Source organism: Ictidomys tridecemlineatus, chromosome 5 (assembly GCF_052094955.1).
Source record: "Ictidomys tridecemlineatus isolate mIctTri1 chromosome 5, mIctTri1.hap1, whole genome shotgun sequence".
Classification (NCBI taxonomy): domain Eukaryota; kingdom Metazoa; phylum Chordata; class Mammalia; order Rodentia; family Sciuridae; genus Ictidomys; species Ictidomys tridecemlineatus.
Genome location: NC_135481.1, coordinates 59,448,948 through 59,465,305, shown reverse-complemented (window position 1 = coordinate 59,465,305; position 16,358 = coordinate 59,448,948). Strand labels below are relative to the sequence as shown.

The 16,358-nt window shown below is 41.2% G+C and overlaps 2 protein-coding genes and 1 pseudogene across 3 annotated transcripts in view; 2 read left to right on the top strand and 1 right to left on the bottom strand.

Moving 5' to 3' along the window:
- Zbtb25 (zinc finger and BTB domain containing 25) overlaps positions 1-11,290 on the top strand; it is a 79,200-nt gene extending 67,910 nt beyond the window's left edge. The window contains exon 5 of the mRNA XM_078050054.1: positions 11,276-11,290. The gene's annotated coding sequence lies outside the window, so the exon portion shown is untranslated. The remainder of the gene's footprint in view (positions 1-11,275) is intronic.
- The window catches only part of Mthfd1 (methylenetetrahydrofolate dehydrogenase, cyclohydrolase and formyltetrahydrofolate synthetase 1), a 142,892-nt gene that overhangs the window by 24,629 nt on the left and 101,905 nt on the right, over positions 1-16,358 (bottom strand). For both annotated transcript variants that reach the window (XM_078050042.1, XM_005322790.5), the window contains 10 exons: positions 14,680-14,816; positions 14,469-14,569; positions 12,416-12,552; positions 10,900-11,011; positions 4,948-5,075; positions 4,430-4,527; positions 4,071-4,244; positions 2,414-2,550; positions 845-891; positions 115-222 (listed from right to left, as the gene is read on the bottom strand). In XM_078050042.1, the coding sequence (XP_077906168.1) occupies positions 115-222; positions 845-891; positions 2,414-2,550; positions 4,071-4,244; positions 4,430-4,527; positions 4,948-5,075; positions 10,900-11,011; positions 12,416-12,552; positions 14,469-14,569; positions 14,680-14,816 (1,179 nt within the window). The remainder of the gene's footprint in view (positions 1-114; positions 223-844; positions 892-2,413; positions 2,551-4,070; positions 4,245-4,429; positions 4,528-4,947; positions 5,076-10,899; positions 11,012-12,415; positions 12,553-14,468; positions 14,570-14,679; positions 14,817-16,358) is intronic.
- Positions 15,663-16,141, top strand: LOC144377814 (large ribosomal subunit protein eL22 pseudogene; annotated as a pseudogene).

The following is a 16,358-nucleotide window of genomic DNA, read 5'->3' as shown; positions in this document are numbered from 1 at the left end:
TAAAGAAAAGGAGGGAAAGGGCTTTTAGGTCAGAGGAACCCCTTTGCCTTGCTACCCAAGGGGCCAACACTAATCTGGGTGCTTCAGCCCTTTCAAAAACCCCTGGCACCCTACCTTGTCTGTCTGGGTCAGCTCATGGAATATGCGAGCATCAATGGCAGCAGCGACGAGGTTATTAGCTGCGGTGATGGCATGGATGTCACCAGTGAGGTGGAGATTAAACTACAACAGAACAGAAGCCACATTGGTCTCCCAGCTGCTCTGTCTTTCCAACTTTCATTCTACTGCAACCAGTCAACCTCCATTTTAACGCCAGGGGAATACCAAGGTCAGCAGTTAGTGGAGAACGCCCAATGGCGGGAGCTCCTAGAAAATGAGTGACTGGCTGTCTTCAAGAGTAACTCCTCCCACACAGTACAGTTTTCTCTTAACAGCACAGAGATTACAAATGCAACACCACTGGAACCAACAGCAACACAGACTGCTGAGGACATACTCAGATCCCTTAACCAAAGAGCAAGAAGGAGCACACTGAGGCGGTACCAACTGCATTTCCTCTCCTGTTCCCATTCCTGTTGTTAGTAGCCTGAATTCACTGTGTCCTGGTGCTTCTCAAAATCATGCTCCATTTGATCACTTGCTTATGAACTGAAAGCCAGACTTTGGAACCAAAATGTCACAAGTTTACGAATTAAAAGACGATTCTTCCATTTGCATTGTTTCTACTGGGAAACAAGTCATTTGTCCACTAACAGTGCTATTTTTTAGGAAAAAAACCCTTTAATCTCTGGAGATATAAAGATATAAAAAGGGTCTGATTCAGCCAAATCCCAGATTACCTTACCTCTTCCATAGGAATGACCTGGGAGTAGCCACCTCCTGCAGCGCCACCTAGGGGAGAGTAAAGGTTGGGGACTCCTGTTAAAAAACGCTTCTCCATGACTTGGAATCCAAAAAAAAAAAAAAAAAGGGGGGGGATTTTGTAACCAAGCATATTATTTGTTTATTTTTAATAATCATTTGGACAGATTTGATCAAGTATTTTCTAATTTTCTTTTACCACAGTAAAACACTTGATCATGTTCATGCTGAATAGTCTCTCAATTGAAATCTGAGTCTAAATGACAAAATCACGAACACATACATACATACCTAGTCATTATCTTTAGAAATAGGTTCCCTGTGATTCCTAACACATTAAAAGACTCAGCTGACAGTTACATAAAGGCAAGCCTGTTTAATTTCCTACTCTCATAAAGCTACTCTGGCTTTCAAAATAGGAATTTCCAAAGTATTCACACCTAACACAGAGACTCTAATCCTTCCTGAAGTAGACATATATTAGAAAACAGCTTAACTGCTAGAGTTATGCTGGCCCATTTGGATTATTAACACAAGGCCAGTCAAAAACATCCAGGTTACCACATCATTAGTGAGATAAATGTCAACTTGGAATATAGATTTTATTTTTGTGAGGCAGAGACCATGCAATGAGGCAATAAGAGGAAAAGGAGAATAGTGGGTTCACTAAATAGAACAAGGAGAAAGGCTCCTTCCAAAGTGGAAAGGGGGCTGTTAAGACAAGCTTGAAAGCAGAACTAAGTCAAAACACATTCATAAAACAGGTAGAGGGGCAGAGGTGTGCCTGGTGTCGACATTTGCAGTAATTACTGAAACAAGAAGAATGGATACCCTGTCACCAAGCAAATGAGAAAGGTGACTTGAACCTATTATAATTAGTAAAATAATTTTAATTAGAAAAGCAGGTCTACACCACTGCAGCAATCAAACTCTGAAAGATGATTACTGATGTCGTGTTCTCATCCAATCAGAAGAAGCATGTGTTAAAGGTAGTTTAGAGCTTGAAATATCCATGGGAAGCTGCTCTCGTCCTTAATAACGGCGCCTCTGACCAAGTTATTACTAAAATTCTGTTGCTGCTATTATAAAATGGTGATAATACTATGTCATGTAGAACTATAAAATGAAATAATATGCACAGAAATAATATGCTTTGCACAATAGCTGACAAAAAAGCATTCAGTAAAAGTAAGCTTTTCTTATTTCCAACAAGACATCTCTAGAGTCTGTCTCAGACTTGTCAGCATGAATCAATAGCTGGGATAACTTTATTGTTACTGAGATGGTAGACTATTAGGGTCAGATAAAAGCACCTCCAGCTACATATTACCAATCCCACAGAATCCCTGTGCAATGTCCAATAGTGACAGGAGCTGGGGTGATCCAAGGAGAGCCTTCACCAAATGCACTTCTTTGGAGGACTTGAACACCAGGTGTTCCTAGTGTCTAAATGAGGTGAAGACCTCAGACACATTCAGGAGTCAAGTGGATCCGAGAGGAGTGAAGGAGAGGTAGGAGCCCTCTGGCCACCTTGGCCTTGCCCCATAAGTACCTTTTATTCCAAAGGTGGGCCCTTGAGAAGGCTGTCGCACACACGCAAACACATTCTGATAAAGATGGGCGCCAAGGGCCTGCACCAGACCGATCGTGGTTGTGCTTTTTCCTTCTCCCAGGGGTGTTGGAGTGATTCTTCAAGTTTAAAGCAAAAGAGGAAAAGATTCATTCATAAATTATTTATCTTTCACTAAGTCAGACCTACCAGATACTAGAGAATGACTCTAAATCTAAATAAGGACAAAAGCCCTGAAAGTGATCTTTTCTAAAATTCTTAGCTATAATTTCCAAAAAGCTTAAAAAAAAAAAAAAAGAAAGAAAGAAAGAAGGAAAAGCTCTAATTGTAAGAAGCAAATATTCTTGACACTTGATCTTGTAGACAGATGGTATAATTTTACTTTCTTTAATTTCTTCCTTTGGGGCTGAAAATGTGGCTCAGGTAGAGCACTTGCCTAGCATGTACAAGGTCTTGGGTTACATCCTTGGCATTGAAAAAATAAACCTAGCTAGCGTGGTGGCACATGCCTATAATCCCAGCAATTTGGGAGGCTAAGGTAGGAGGATCACCAATTTCGAGACCAGCATCAGCAACTTAGAGAGACCCTGTCTCAAGATAAAAAGGGCTTGGGATATAACTCAGTGGCAGCACATTCCTATGTTGAACTCCCAGTACTGTTAACAACAACAACAAAAACTAGCTTTAAATATAACTTCACCCAGCATTAAAAAATGACTGCTCAGTGTGAGGATGTGGGGAAAAGTTTCACTCCTACATTGCTGGTGGGACTGCAACTTGGTGTAACCACTCTGGAAAGCAGTATGGAGATTCCTTAGAAAATTTGATATGGAACCACCATTTGACCCAGTTATCCCACACCTTGGATTATAATACCCAAAGAACTTAAAATTAGCATACTACAGTGATGCCACCACATTAATGTGTACAGCAGCTCAGTTCACAATAGCCAAGGTATGGAACCAACTTAGGTGCCCTTCAACAGATGAATGGAAATAAGCCAGTCCCCAAAAACCAAAGGTTGAATGTTCTCTCTGACATGTGGATGTTAACCCATAACAAGGGAAGGTAGGGAGGGGATGTATAGAAGTTCATTGGATCAGACAAAGGGGAATGAAGGGAAGGAAGTGGGGATGGGAATAGGAAAGACAGTAGAATGAATCAGACATAACTTTCCTAAGCTCATATATGAATACACGACCAGTGTAACTCCACATCATGTTCAACCACAAGAATGGGATGAAAATTATAATGGGTTGCACACCATGTATGTGTAATATATCAAAATGTACCCCACTGTCATGTATATCTAAAAACAACAAATAAATTGAAAAGACAGAGAACTTCCAAAAAACGGACTGCTCAGGAGATCTATTGAATTAATGAATTAGGGGTTTAATTTTAAAAAATCATACTCCTCTCTACAAGATGGAAAACTAATTTTCTCATTTCTGAAAGACTTCTACTCTTCCCTACTTCAAGAGGTTGCTATAAGAATCAAATAAGATCAGGTGTGTGTGAAAACGCCAAGGCAAAATTAAAGGCACCTCCACACATGCATGCCACATGCAAATGCAAGCCCTGGTAACAGTCAAGATGGCTCTGAAGACTCGAGCGGCAACACAAAGCAACACGGTACCCAGTCACCACCACGTATTTCCCATCAGGCTGGTGCTTCAGGCGTTCCAGTGTCGAGAGCAGGACTTTGGCCTTCGTTTCACCATATAGTTCAATCTCTTCAGAAAGCAGGCCGATTTCCCGAGCCAGGTTACCAATGGGTTTTGGTTTGCAAGATCGTGATATATCAATGTCACTTTAAAAATACAGAAGATAGGCATCAGTCTTTATTCAGTGAATTTAATCCTATACTGGTAATGGCAATACAACCCCCACCCCAACTGATGGTACTTTTCTTGGGAGCGTTCATGTGCCCTTGGTATCCATCAGCTTGAGCCCAGCAATCCATAACATTCGAGATCAGGAAAATTTCATTTTTACCTTGGAACAGGTGTCTTGAGGTTAAGGGTGTTATACTGAAGTGTCCACTTCCCTGGCTTAAATTTCTCCAGGAAACGCTTTGCACTCTCTACTGTGCTCTAGGCAAAATGACATAAATGAAACTTAGAAGAGGTGATTATTTTAACCCCTGTGTCAGTTCCAAACATAAGGGGCCTCTAGTTCAATCCCAAAATGAGCTGATTCATAATCCTCCTAGGAATGTGCTTTGATTCTAGGTGAGTCCTCGTGTACCTGATATGCTCTGGGGCTGCTTGCCTCCCCCCAGACCAGCTACTATGTGTCATAAAGAGCAAGCAAACCAAAACAGATGGAGCCAAGTCAGCCTGTCTGTGCTTTTCTGTTTCTGGAGAGAATTACATTCCAAAGGAAATAAGAATTATGCCATTTCTTCTGTTAATGTGACTGATACTATTTCTCCATTCTTCCATTTCTTTTTTGGGAGAGAAAAGCAGTGTTGACTCTTCAGAACAATCACAGCAACTTTCACTCATCAATACCTGCATCAGCATAGCCACTGTCATGGGCCCGACGCCGCCAGGGACAGGCGTGATGAAGCTTGCACGCTCCTTGGCCTCCTTGTATGCCACATCACCCACAACTTTCCTCCCATTGGGTTTTTTATCATCTGGTTGAGTGGGAATAAATCAAAGCAGAGTCTCAGAATCGAAAGCTAAGTTTCTCTCCAAGCTAAGTGATCAATTATGAATGTTTGTTCCAAAAACTAAGGCAAATTTTAGGGTGTATAACCCCATCAGGCTCAAGTATCTAATTAAAAGCCACAGGATAGGGTTGCAGTGTGGCTTGGTGGCAGCACGCTTGCCTAGGATGCATGAGGTCCAGGTTCCATCACCAGCTCCACTGTAGGGTGACAGGTGTCTCCTATTTCCTAGGAAGATCATTTTACCAGCAAAAATTCACAAGACAACTAAGTAGTTTTTTAGAACCTGGAGAATCCTTTTGTAGTCCCTCAGGTGGCAAATAAAACACTGTTTTTTATTCTTAAAACCAACTACCCAGTATATAATGAGAACCTTTTAAAATGTTAATTTGCCAAGGCCTACAAAGGAATTTTTTTTTGGGTGCAAAAAACTCCAACTATGTCACAGCTGCCAGATACCGTTTCTACAGCAACTGTCAGCGTTTTGTAAGCTCCATGCGTGAGCTGGAGGAACAATTCAACATCCAATTCCAAAGACGAGCAGTTACTTAAATGTATGCTGAAGGCAAAGAATATAATTACACTTCCCTTAAATGGATACAAGAACAACTACAAATCTTACCAGCAAAGAATAGCTGTTCAAGAGAACAAAACCCAATGATGCATCATTGCTCACTCACACAAAGAACATCCTACACTTGGCTTGGTGCACTTCCGGGAGGGGCTGGGGCACAGGCCTAGACCTTGAAGCAATGAGGCTGCCAAAGCAGGATCTGGTAGAATCTTAGCCTCATACTACTTCTCCTTCAGCAGATCTTCACAGCTGAGAGAGGAAGCTTTCAGATGAGGCCAAAAAGCCAGAACTATGCTCTAGGATAAACCCTTTAACTGTTTGTCCTCCACTCTGCGGTGCCCATGTTCCTTGAAAGTACAAAGATGCAAAGAAGAAACATCACTACCTATCTCACAAGCTTGCTGAGAACCAAACAAGAAAAGTGCAAATTCTCTGTGTTGTTTGTGTATGTGCAGCAGTGATACTAGGGATTAAACCAGGTGGCCACTATCACTCAGCTACTACCCCAGCCCTTTTACCCCCTACACTCATATTTTTTTTTAAAATATTTATTTATTTTTAGTTCTCGGCAGACACAACATCTTTGTTGGTATGTGGTGCTGAGGATCGAACCCGGGTCGCACGCATGCCAGGCGAGCGCACTACCGCTTGAGCCACATCCCCAGCCCTCACACTCATATTTTTGATACAGAGCCTCACCAACTTGTTGAGACTGGCCTCAGACTTGCAATCCTCCTGGCTCAGCCTCCCAAGGAGGTAGAATTATAGGTATGTACCACCATGCCTAGTGAAAGTGCACATCCTTGAAACTAAAAACGCATTCTCTAAACATTAAGGTTCTTCTTCCCAACCTAGATATGTACTAGAGGAAGCTGGTGAACACAACTCCTTGGAGTAGTTCCTGGTTTCTAGAAGATTATGAAGCAGCAAACTATGGTAGAACATTTCCCCTCATAACCCCTGAAATCATTTCAAAATGCCAAGGAAATGCAGTTATAGGTTTCAACAATCTAACACTGAGATTAGCCTAAAATGCTCCTTTCATTTCTATTTATTAGTCATCTTAGTTTTTGTATTTTAGTTTTGAACAATGTGCTCAGGGGAAATAGTGACCACTTCTGAGCCTAAGTATACAGCTTCAGTAGCAGATAAACATTGAGATTATCAACTCTGGCCCTAGAATTTCTCTTTCATTGGAAAGTTGCATATACAAAATTCAACTGAGGGGCTGGGGTTGTGGCTCAGCAGTAGAGCGCTTGCCTGACACGCGTGGGGCTCTGGGTTCGATCCTCAGCACCACATATAAATCAATAAAATAAAGGTATTTGTGTCCAATTACAACTAAAAAATAAATATTTGTCAGTACAGGAAACATTATACTGAATGAGTTGAGAATGAATCAGGGTAGGGTGGGAAATCTATTACCTCTTCTTCTATGCCTTTCAAATAAAACACTATTAATCTAGGTCTTCTCAAATTATCTTTAGTAGTAGGTTAAGGAAGAAGAACCTTTCACACATTGCCCTGGCCAATACTTTTTGCTCTGCACATAAATCTTATTAAATAAATAAATAAATTCCTTGTTTGCATGTGTAAGGACCTAGACTCGATCCCCAGAACTATAAAAGAAAAAATTCTTTTTTGAAAAACATAAATTCACCTTAATTCATTCTTAATTTGTCAAATAATTTATCCCTGTTAACCTTGACTAGGTCATGCAAATGATTTAATTTTATTTTTTTGGTGCTGGGGACTGACCAAAGGCTCAGAGAACCAAGGATTTACTGAGTTATACGCCCAGGTCCCATACAAACAATTTAAATAAAATGTGAACCAAGAAGTGACCTAATTGTAGAATATATTGCTTCTAAAATGAATATTTGCAAAGAATGGTTTTTAGGTCCTGCAGCCCACCCACTGGTCTGTAATGCAATGATTCTACCATCCCTGGGGCACAATAACATCCAGGCTTATGGATATATTTGCCTAAATGCACAGGATCACCAAAAACACCAAACAGAAAGGATGATATTGCTTTAATTTTATTCATGTGTTACCATATACACAAAGAATCAATGTGAACAGGAGTGTAAACAAACATTTCAGTCCTATCTTCCAGATTCCAGATCCTCACCCAGGTTTTTCTTCTCCATCTCTCACATCTAATCCAAAAAATGCCCACAGCAGGACTAGGATACAGATTGCAAGGACTGAAAGACAGTGAGCTTGAATGTCATGCTGCAAGTGTTCAAATTGAGGAGTTGTAGGAGAGCAATTTCTTTATCACCCATGAGATAATTACACTACCAGAAAATGAGTGATCATTTATGAGCTACTGTCTTAAAATCGAGGTAGGGAGAGTGGGAGGGAGGTTAAAAACAGTGAGGACTTGACAGTGACTAATGCTCCTGGCAGCTCAGTGTCTACATTTCAAACTTGAGATGGGAAGGGAGGAAAAAAAAAAAAGATTATTCTTGCTATAACTCCCTGAACAATTCAACAGATCTGAGTGCCAGCTGTCAGAAGGCAGGAAGCCGGAGAAGACTCCCCAGAGATGATGACTGGGAGGAGCCTAGCATGGAGCGTACAGGACACTAAACATGAGACAGACAACAAAAGAAATACCAAGTTTTGTGGGAGGGGAGGGGAGGGAAGGAAGGATTTTCAAAAGAAGGTGAGACCACTCCTGGCTAAGGGGAAATAGGACAAGGTCTGGAAGGAGGAACAGACATCACAAACAGAGAGGAACTATGCAATTCGAAGTGAGGTCTGAGTCATTCAGGAGGCTGAGGCAGGAGGATTGCAAGTAAAACTAAAGATCAAAGTAGCTCCAGTGGTAGAGTAGTAGAACTCCACTTGCCTGGGATGCACAAGGCCCTGGGTTCCATCCCCAACACCCCCCCAAAATAAAGTGAAGTTCAAGACTGAATATGTCGCTCAGTGGCAGAAAAGTATAAGGCCCTGGTTTTGATTCCCTGAGAAAGAAAGAAAGCCAGCCAGCCAGCCATAGCCAAGCCCTATTTGGTTGTGTAGTCCAAGCCCTGGCATGGCCCTTGCTGCAAAGAAGGAAGCACTCAATTAGAGATTGCTATTTTCTTTTTTAATATTTTTTAGTGTTGATGGACCTTTATTTTATTCATTTATTTATATGTGGTGCTGAGAATTGAACTCAGTGCTTCACACATGTGAGGCAAGCACTCGATCACTGAGCCACAACCCCAGCCCCAAGATTGCTACTTTCTTGAATCTATGAGGTATGCAACAATACATGTATTACTGTATTGCTCTTTGAAAATTTTATGTTTGAACAGCCTACTCCGCTAAGGATGCAGCACAGAAATTGCAAAGGACAAACAAGGAACGGGTAGGGAAGGCAAATTGGTCCACTTCCAACAGCTTATGCCAGGTATTCATTAAGTGCAAAGAAGAAAAAGGACTATACGGGTCGCTGAAGCTCATGTGAGGAGTCTGGCAAGAGACAAGGGAAGACAAAAGGCACACAGGTCCTGGCCAGCAGGTGGATCTGTGTGGGAATCAGCTGCAGATAGGCAGACCAACAAGAAATGGACAGCAGCTACCCAGCTGAAAGGGCAACTCTTGGGGTGACACTGAAAACAGGGGAGAGAGGAAAATGGTACCTAACATTTAAAAATGAATCCAACAAAGAGAATGATTGGAAGGGAAATGAAAAGGTTTCAGATATGCAAAAAGGAAGGATTACGATATCACTAGCCAAAATAAGAAAATAAGGAATAACCTGGGGATAAGGAAGACACATACAACTTTTGTATTGTTTTGCTTTCTTTGTACCAGAGATTGAACCCAGGGGCACTTAACCACTGAACAACATCCCCAGCCCCCCCCCTTTTTTTTTTTGAGACAGGGTCTCCCTAAGTTGTTAAGCTAGCTTTGAACCTATGAACCTCTTGCTTCAGCCTTCCAAGTCACTGGGCCACCATGCCCAGCCACATAGTTTTGGACGTGACTAAAAAGCTGAATTTCTCTCCTCTGAGAAAAAAATCCAGGTTGAACATTTGTCTGTTTTTTTCATTTGGCAGTGCCAAGGATGGTACCCAAGGCCCCACATGTGCTAGGCAAATTCTCCACCACTGAGCTACACCCTCAGCCCAAAAAACTTTGTAAAACCCTTCCAGAGAACTTTTGGTAGAATGTGTCTCTCTTCTGGACACTCACAGCACTTTGCAACAATTATACAATAGATCCACCTTACCTGTGCGGGATAGTTTCAAAACCCCACCTCCAGTTTTTGCCTGAAACCATGGACAGTACCAAATCCTATATATACTATTTTTTTTCTAAACATCCAAATCTATGATAAAGCTTAATTTATAAATTAAACACAGCATGAGATTAACAACAACAATGGAATAGAAGAGTTACAACACTACACTATAATAGAAGTTATGTGAATGTGGTTTCACTTTCTTTCAAAATACCTGATTATACTTTAACGTCTTCACTTAAAGGAAGCACTCTACAGCTTCTCTTTGGCATACCCAAATTGCCAGCATCACTATTCTTGCATTTTGTGGTTGTGATTAAGTGAAGTAAGGGTGAGCTGAACGTCAACTTTACAACTCCATGACAGTTCATCTAACAATTGAGATGGCTACGAAGTGACTAGACTAACAGGCAGGTAGTATATTCAATGTGGACACGGAGAAGGAAGAGATGACTCATATCCCAGGTGGGATGAAAAGGGACAGCACAAGAGGCTCACCAAGTTACTCAGAACAGCACACAATGTAAAACTCATGAATTGCTTAATTCTGGAACTTTCCATGTAATATTTTCAGAATGAGGTTGAATATGGGTAACTGAAATCATGGAAAAAAAAAAACTGTGGGTAAGAGGGGACTAACTGCGCTACATTTTAAACCCACCCATCACCTTTGTTAAAACAAACTGATCTCTACATGAAGACAAACAGGAGCACCCTCCCAGCCCCTCTGCCACCCTCTCCCTGGATTAAGTCAACGAGGATTAAGTCACTACAATACAGCAGTGAAAGTTCCAGGTTCTCACACCAGGTGGGCCTGCCCACAAGAGGCAACTATCTCACCTATAAACCACGTGCACCCTCAGGCAAGTCAGTCTCTCTAAACCTCAGTACTTCAAACATAAAATAAGGCTAAAGGTTCTCTCTCAGGTTTCCTGTCCTTCTGGGCCTTTACCAGAAACCATAACAATACTCACCTGGGACATAGTTGATTCCACAGTCAATGACAACTGCCCCAGATTTGATCCACTCTCCTTTCACCATTTCAGGCTGACCAGTTGCGACCACCAGAATGTCACCTTTATTTACCTAAGGGAAGGGATTCAGTTTTCAGAAGCTGAGTAATGACACACACAAAAAAATCTAAAAGTGGGTGCTAGGGATATAGCTCAGTTGGTAGAGTGCTTGCCTCGCATGCACAAGGCCCTGGGTTCAATCCCCAGCACCATGAAACAAACAAACAAATAAATAAATAAAGTTGTGTCCATCTACAACTAAAAAACTTTTTTTAAAAAAATCTAGAAGTAGAAAGGACACCTTTGAGCTTTATACTAATTTTTTTTTTTTTTTAAGTTTTCGGCAGACACAACATCTTTATTTGTATGTGGTGCTGAGGATCGAACCCAGGCTGCACACATGCCAGGTGAGTGTGCTACCACATGAGCCACATCCCCAGCCCCTATAATAATTTTTTATTATCATCAGCTATTTCAGGATATAAGAGTAAGGCTTCCAATGGAAGCCACATGCCTGTTTCTGATGGCCTTTCACATGCTATGAATTTCTACATATACCTAGAGCTCCCCTTGCATTGAACAAAATGGGGGAAAGCAATGAAAACCTTTAGGGTGAAGGGGAGCCTGGACTCAGAGCCACAGACTCAGGACAACAACCCTGCATAATATAATGCCTGAAAACTGCATTCTCTCCTACAGAACCTTCCACAGAGCACTGCTTTAGAAAGATTAAAAGAGAAGATGTTAGGCCTCTCTCCTGCTCTCTCCCCATATCTTGCTAAGTTGCCCAAGCTGCCCTTAAACTTGCAATGCTCCTGCCTCAGCCTCTCAAGTAGCTAAGATTACAGGCATGTGCCAGCCACCAGGCCTGGCCATGCAAACATTTTTGGACTCAGGAATCTGATGCGAGGATCAAGAATTAGCTGCCATGGCTGGGCGGGCTGGCACACAGCCTGTAATCCTAGAGGCTCAGGAGGCTGAGGCAGGAGGATCATGAGTTCAAAGCCAGCCTTAGCAAAAGTGAGGTGCTAGTAACTCAGTAAGACCCTGTCTCTAAATAAAATACAAAATAGGGCTGCAGATATAGCTCAGTGGTCAAGAGCCCCTGAGTTCAATCCCTGGTACCTCCCCCCAAAAAGAAGAAGCTGCCATGGGTGTCCGCTGCCCACGACTTTCTCTGGAACACTTCTTCTTCTGCAGTACACATGGGATTCTGGATACCAGAGGCCAATCCCAGTGCCTACACTGCTAACCTCTGTTTGCCAGGAGGCAAATTACTGTCAAAATATACAGTCAGAACAAAATCTTAATGTATAAACTTGGGCAAGTTTGAAATTTGAATTTGTTCCTTATCTTGTAAAATGAGAAAAGAAACATATTAACAACATTATGAGGTTAAACAAGACAGTGAGGGTGAAGTACACACATGCATGCACACACACACTGAACACCTCCTACTCTATCCCAGACCTCCTACCTCCTTGTCCAGATTGGCAGTCTTGGAGTGACAGGTGGTCACTGTGGCATTGTTCCACAGAAGCAAGTCATGCATTGGGGCACCAACTATTTTACTACGCCCGACCACCACCGCATGCCTTCCAGCAATCTGCACCCCTGAAAGAAAAGCCAGCGTGCGTCAGAGTTGGAACAAAGCAGCTGCCCTTCTTCGCCTGCCACCTGAGTGGAAAAACAGAACAAGTGCACGAAAGCAGGTTCTTAGCATCGAACAGAAACCTTCCTAAAAACACTCCTTCTCTGGCAATGAGATTCTTAGCTCTAGGGTTTCACATCCAGATTAGGAACTTGTATGCTGTCCTTGTTGTGGTTTTGGAGAGCATCTTAGGCCAAGATCCATTTACTGAGTCATAGGGGAGTGGGAAGAAATCCTACACTCAAAAAGAAACCCTGAGATACAGCTAAACAACCATATGGAAGAAGTTATCAGATTAAATTACTTGGGAAAAATGGTTACAACTACTTGGGTGTATGGAATGGGGTAAAGAGAAGTGAAGGAAATTAGATTAGTTTTGGTGATTCTTTCCAGCTTCAAGTTTATTCATGCAGTTCCTTATTAAAGTTTCTCATTTGACTTATAACCTGAACCACAGAGTCATTTGCAGGGAAGCGATAAAGAGGAAATTTTAACTATAGTAGAAAGCTTTCTTTTTGCTTACTAAGCGTCCATTCTTCTGGAAATATACTAACATCCTTTTCAGGACTGACTCCTACTGTGCTCAACAGAGATGACTACGGTGAGTACCCAGTAGTAGACAAGTGGCCCTATTTCATCCCCTGGCAAAATCCCATTACTATTATGCCCAAGGATGGACAAGGAACCTGAGAATGAGCTGCCCGCATACACTAAAGCAAAGAGAATGTTTTGAGGACTCTGTCTAAGCCATAGGATCCAGTCAAGGTTGAAGACTGTGGATCATTGCTTGAGGCAGTTTTGAGTTTAAATTATGCTTCATTTATAAAAATCAATTTTATCAGAAAAAGATCAGATCTTATATAGTGTTAACATCATGAATATTCAAAAATAGACTTCTAAGTCTAATATGTTTAAAAGGTTTATCTTGGTCAGGGTTGGGGATATAGCTCCGTGGTAGAACACTTGCCTAGCATGTATGAAGCCCTGGATTCAATCCCCAAAAGAGCAGGCTAGCTAAATACACGCAGACATACACACATATAAAAGATACCTCACTATGCTTTTTAAGATTCAGCAAAAGACTTGAAGCTGACTTAGGGCAAATGGTAGCTACATTATCACTAAGAGGAAGTAGAAAGCTTATAGCTGCTATATAGTTCATGAGATTTGCTTTTATCACATTGTAATAAGCATTTGCTCAGTATGCTGAAAAATATAAATTTAGTTGTAGGACTGAACTGTAATAGCTGTCCCAAGGCTTATGGCTTGATCTTTTCTTGTCAACCAAACAGAATTTTCATTTATGCTGGCCAAACTTTCCATATGAAACTTCTGGCCTACTTTTTTTTTTTAAATAGGACCCATTTCCTTGCAAAAAATAACCTCTGCTAAAAGTATTCATAATGAAATTAAAAATACCAAGGTACTAACTACGTAATAAGGAAATATGGCCAACTGTTCAAGATATCCATTTCCAGCCATCTGTCTAGTCTTAAAACCACTATCTGTGCCAGTTTCAGGGATGGGGACTTTTCACTTTGTACCCTTTCATACTCTCTGAATTCTTATCACCATACAGGATATTTTTTTCACAAAAATAAATTGCTTTCAACTCAAATAACTCTGAGTTCAAATCATGGTTCTGTTGTCTCTTAGGCAAAATACTCCATCTCCCTGAGCCTATTTTCTTAGCTATTGAATGATAACAGCACCTACTTCACAGAGTTTTCAGGAAATTGTGACTTTAGGTAAAACCCCCTAGTAAACAGGCCTGCTGCCAATCAAATCCATCACTTATGCCCACAGTGTGTACCCTCCTCTGCACTCCACATGTCAACACAGGCCCTCAGAGACATTTTGTTATTTGTTTTGTTTTCACCTGTCTCTTTGATGAGTTCCAAGCATCCTTTAGGTGTACAAGGGATGAAACAGTCTTTGAGATCACCTCTAGCAAGTTTTCCAGCGTTGATACTAGTCAATCTAAACAACAAAGTGATAAAAATGAGGGGGAAACAAAAATCATTAGGTGTCTATTCTTCAGAAACAAATGGAACCATCCAATGCAGTGTAGGAAGCCAAGTCACACTCACCCATCTACATCCTTTTCAGGTGCAATAGCATTGATAACTGCCTCAGTATTAATGGGATTCTCTGAATCTAAGGGTAGCTGTACTATGAAGCCATGTACAGTAGAGTCTTCATTCAAGGACGTGATGCTCTTTAACACCTAAAAGTAAGATCACACATACATAGTACATGTACATAGAAGTCAAAAGCTGGGAGAAACATGTTTCAAGGGAAAAATCAAGTGGCCCAATTTTCCCAAAGAATTTAATTATAGTCTTCTCAGAATGTAACTTACCCTGGAATGCTGAGAGAAATTCTACTTTAACATAAAATGTACCTGCTATAGTTTAGACCTGAAATGTCCCCAAATGCCCATGTGTTGAAGGCTTTGTTCACAGTCTGTGGCATTAAAGGAAAGAGGTGGGACATATGGAACAAACTGGGTCAATGGAGACATGCCCTTAATGAGGATATGAGAATGCTGGCCTCTTCCTCTCTCTTTGCAGCCCCCAAGGGTTTAGCAGGCCTTCTCTCTACAGCCCCTGCCATGATGTACTGTGCCACTGCAGGCCCAAAGCAATGGAGCCAAGTGACCATGGACTGAAATCTGAGAACTGTGAGCCAAAAATAAATCTTTCCTCCTTATAGATTAATTAGCTCATTTTACTACAGCAGCAGAAAAGCTGACTAACACAATTCCCCAGGTGTTTGCTAAGAAATCTTAACAAAAAAGCTGGGTACAGTGGCACATGCCTGTAATCCCAGTGACTCGGGAGGATAACACAGAAGGATATCAAGTTTGAAGCCAGCCTGGGCTTTTCACAAAATAAAATACAAAGGGCTAGGGACACAGCTCAGTGGCAAAGCATCCCTGGGTTTAATTCCCAGCACACACATACACACAAAAAAGTAAGAGCTTTAACAACTCACTACTGCAACAGCAAGACCTATGTTATAACCATCAAAATCCAGATACAGAGAAGCCCTTTCTGCTTCTGCTGCTCCCATGGTGCATATTAAAAAACTTGTGGCAAAGTGGGGCAAAAAAGGAAGTAGATTTTGAGGTTTACCCTTAATTAAGCCCATCCTAGAGAAGACGGAATCACAGAAGCTGCCAGTTTCAAGCAGTCTCTCCAAGAGAAAATAAAAAATGGAAAAGCTGGGAATCTCAGTGGATGGGTTGCAACCCTCGAAAGGAGAAAAGGCAAGACCACCATAACAAGGTAACCTGTTCTAAAAGGTAGTTGAAGTATTTTACCAAAAAACATTTGAAGAAGAATATTGGCAACTGGTTGCACACAGTTGCTAACAAAGCAGTTATAATTTGCATTATTCCCATACTAACTAAATGAAGAAGAGGAGGAAGATGAGGATTAAAATTTATTCATCTAGCATATGAGTTCTGGTACACATTTATAATCCCGGTGACTTCAGAGGCCGAAGCAGGAAGATCGCAACTTCAAGGCTAGCTTTAGCAATTTTAGTGAGGTTCTAAGCAGTTACTGAGACCTGTCTCAAAATTATCAAAAGTAATAATAATAATAATAATAAAGATTTGGGAACAACAACAAAGATATAGAGCAGCAATGTGCAATAATCCTGTCAGTGATGACAGGAATGTTCTGCAATTTGTATCTTATAACACAATGACATCTACTGAATACTTGAAATGTAGCTAGTGCAACTGAAGAATTAAATTTTT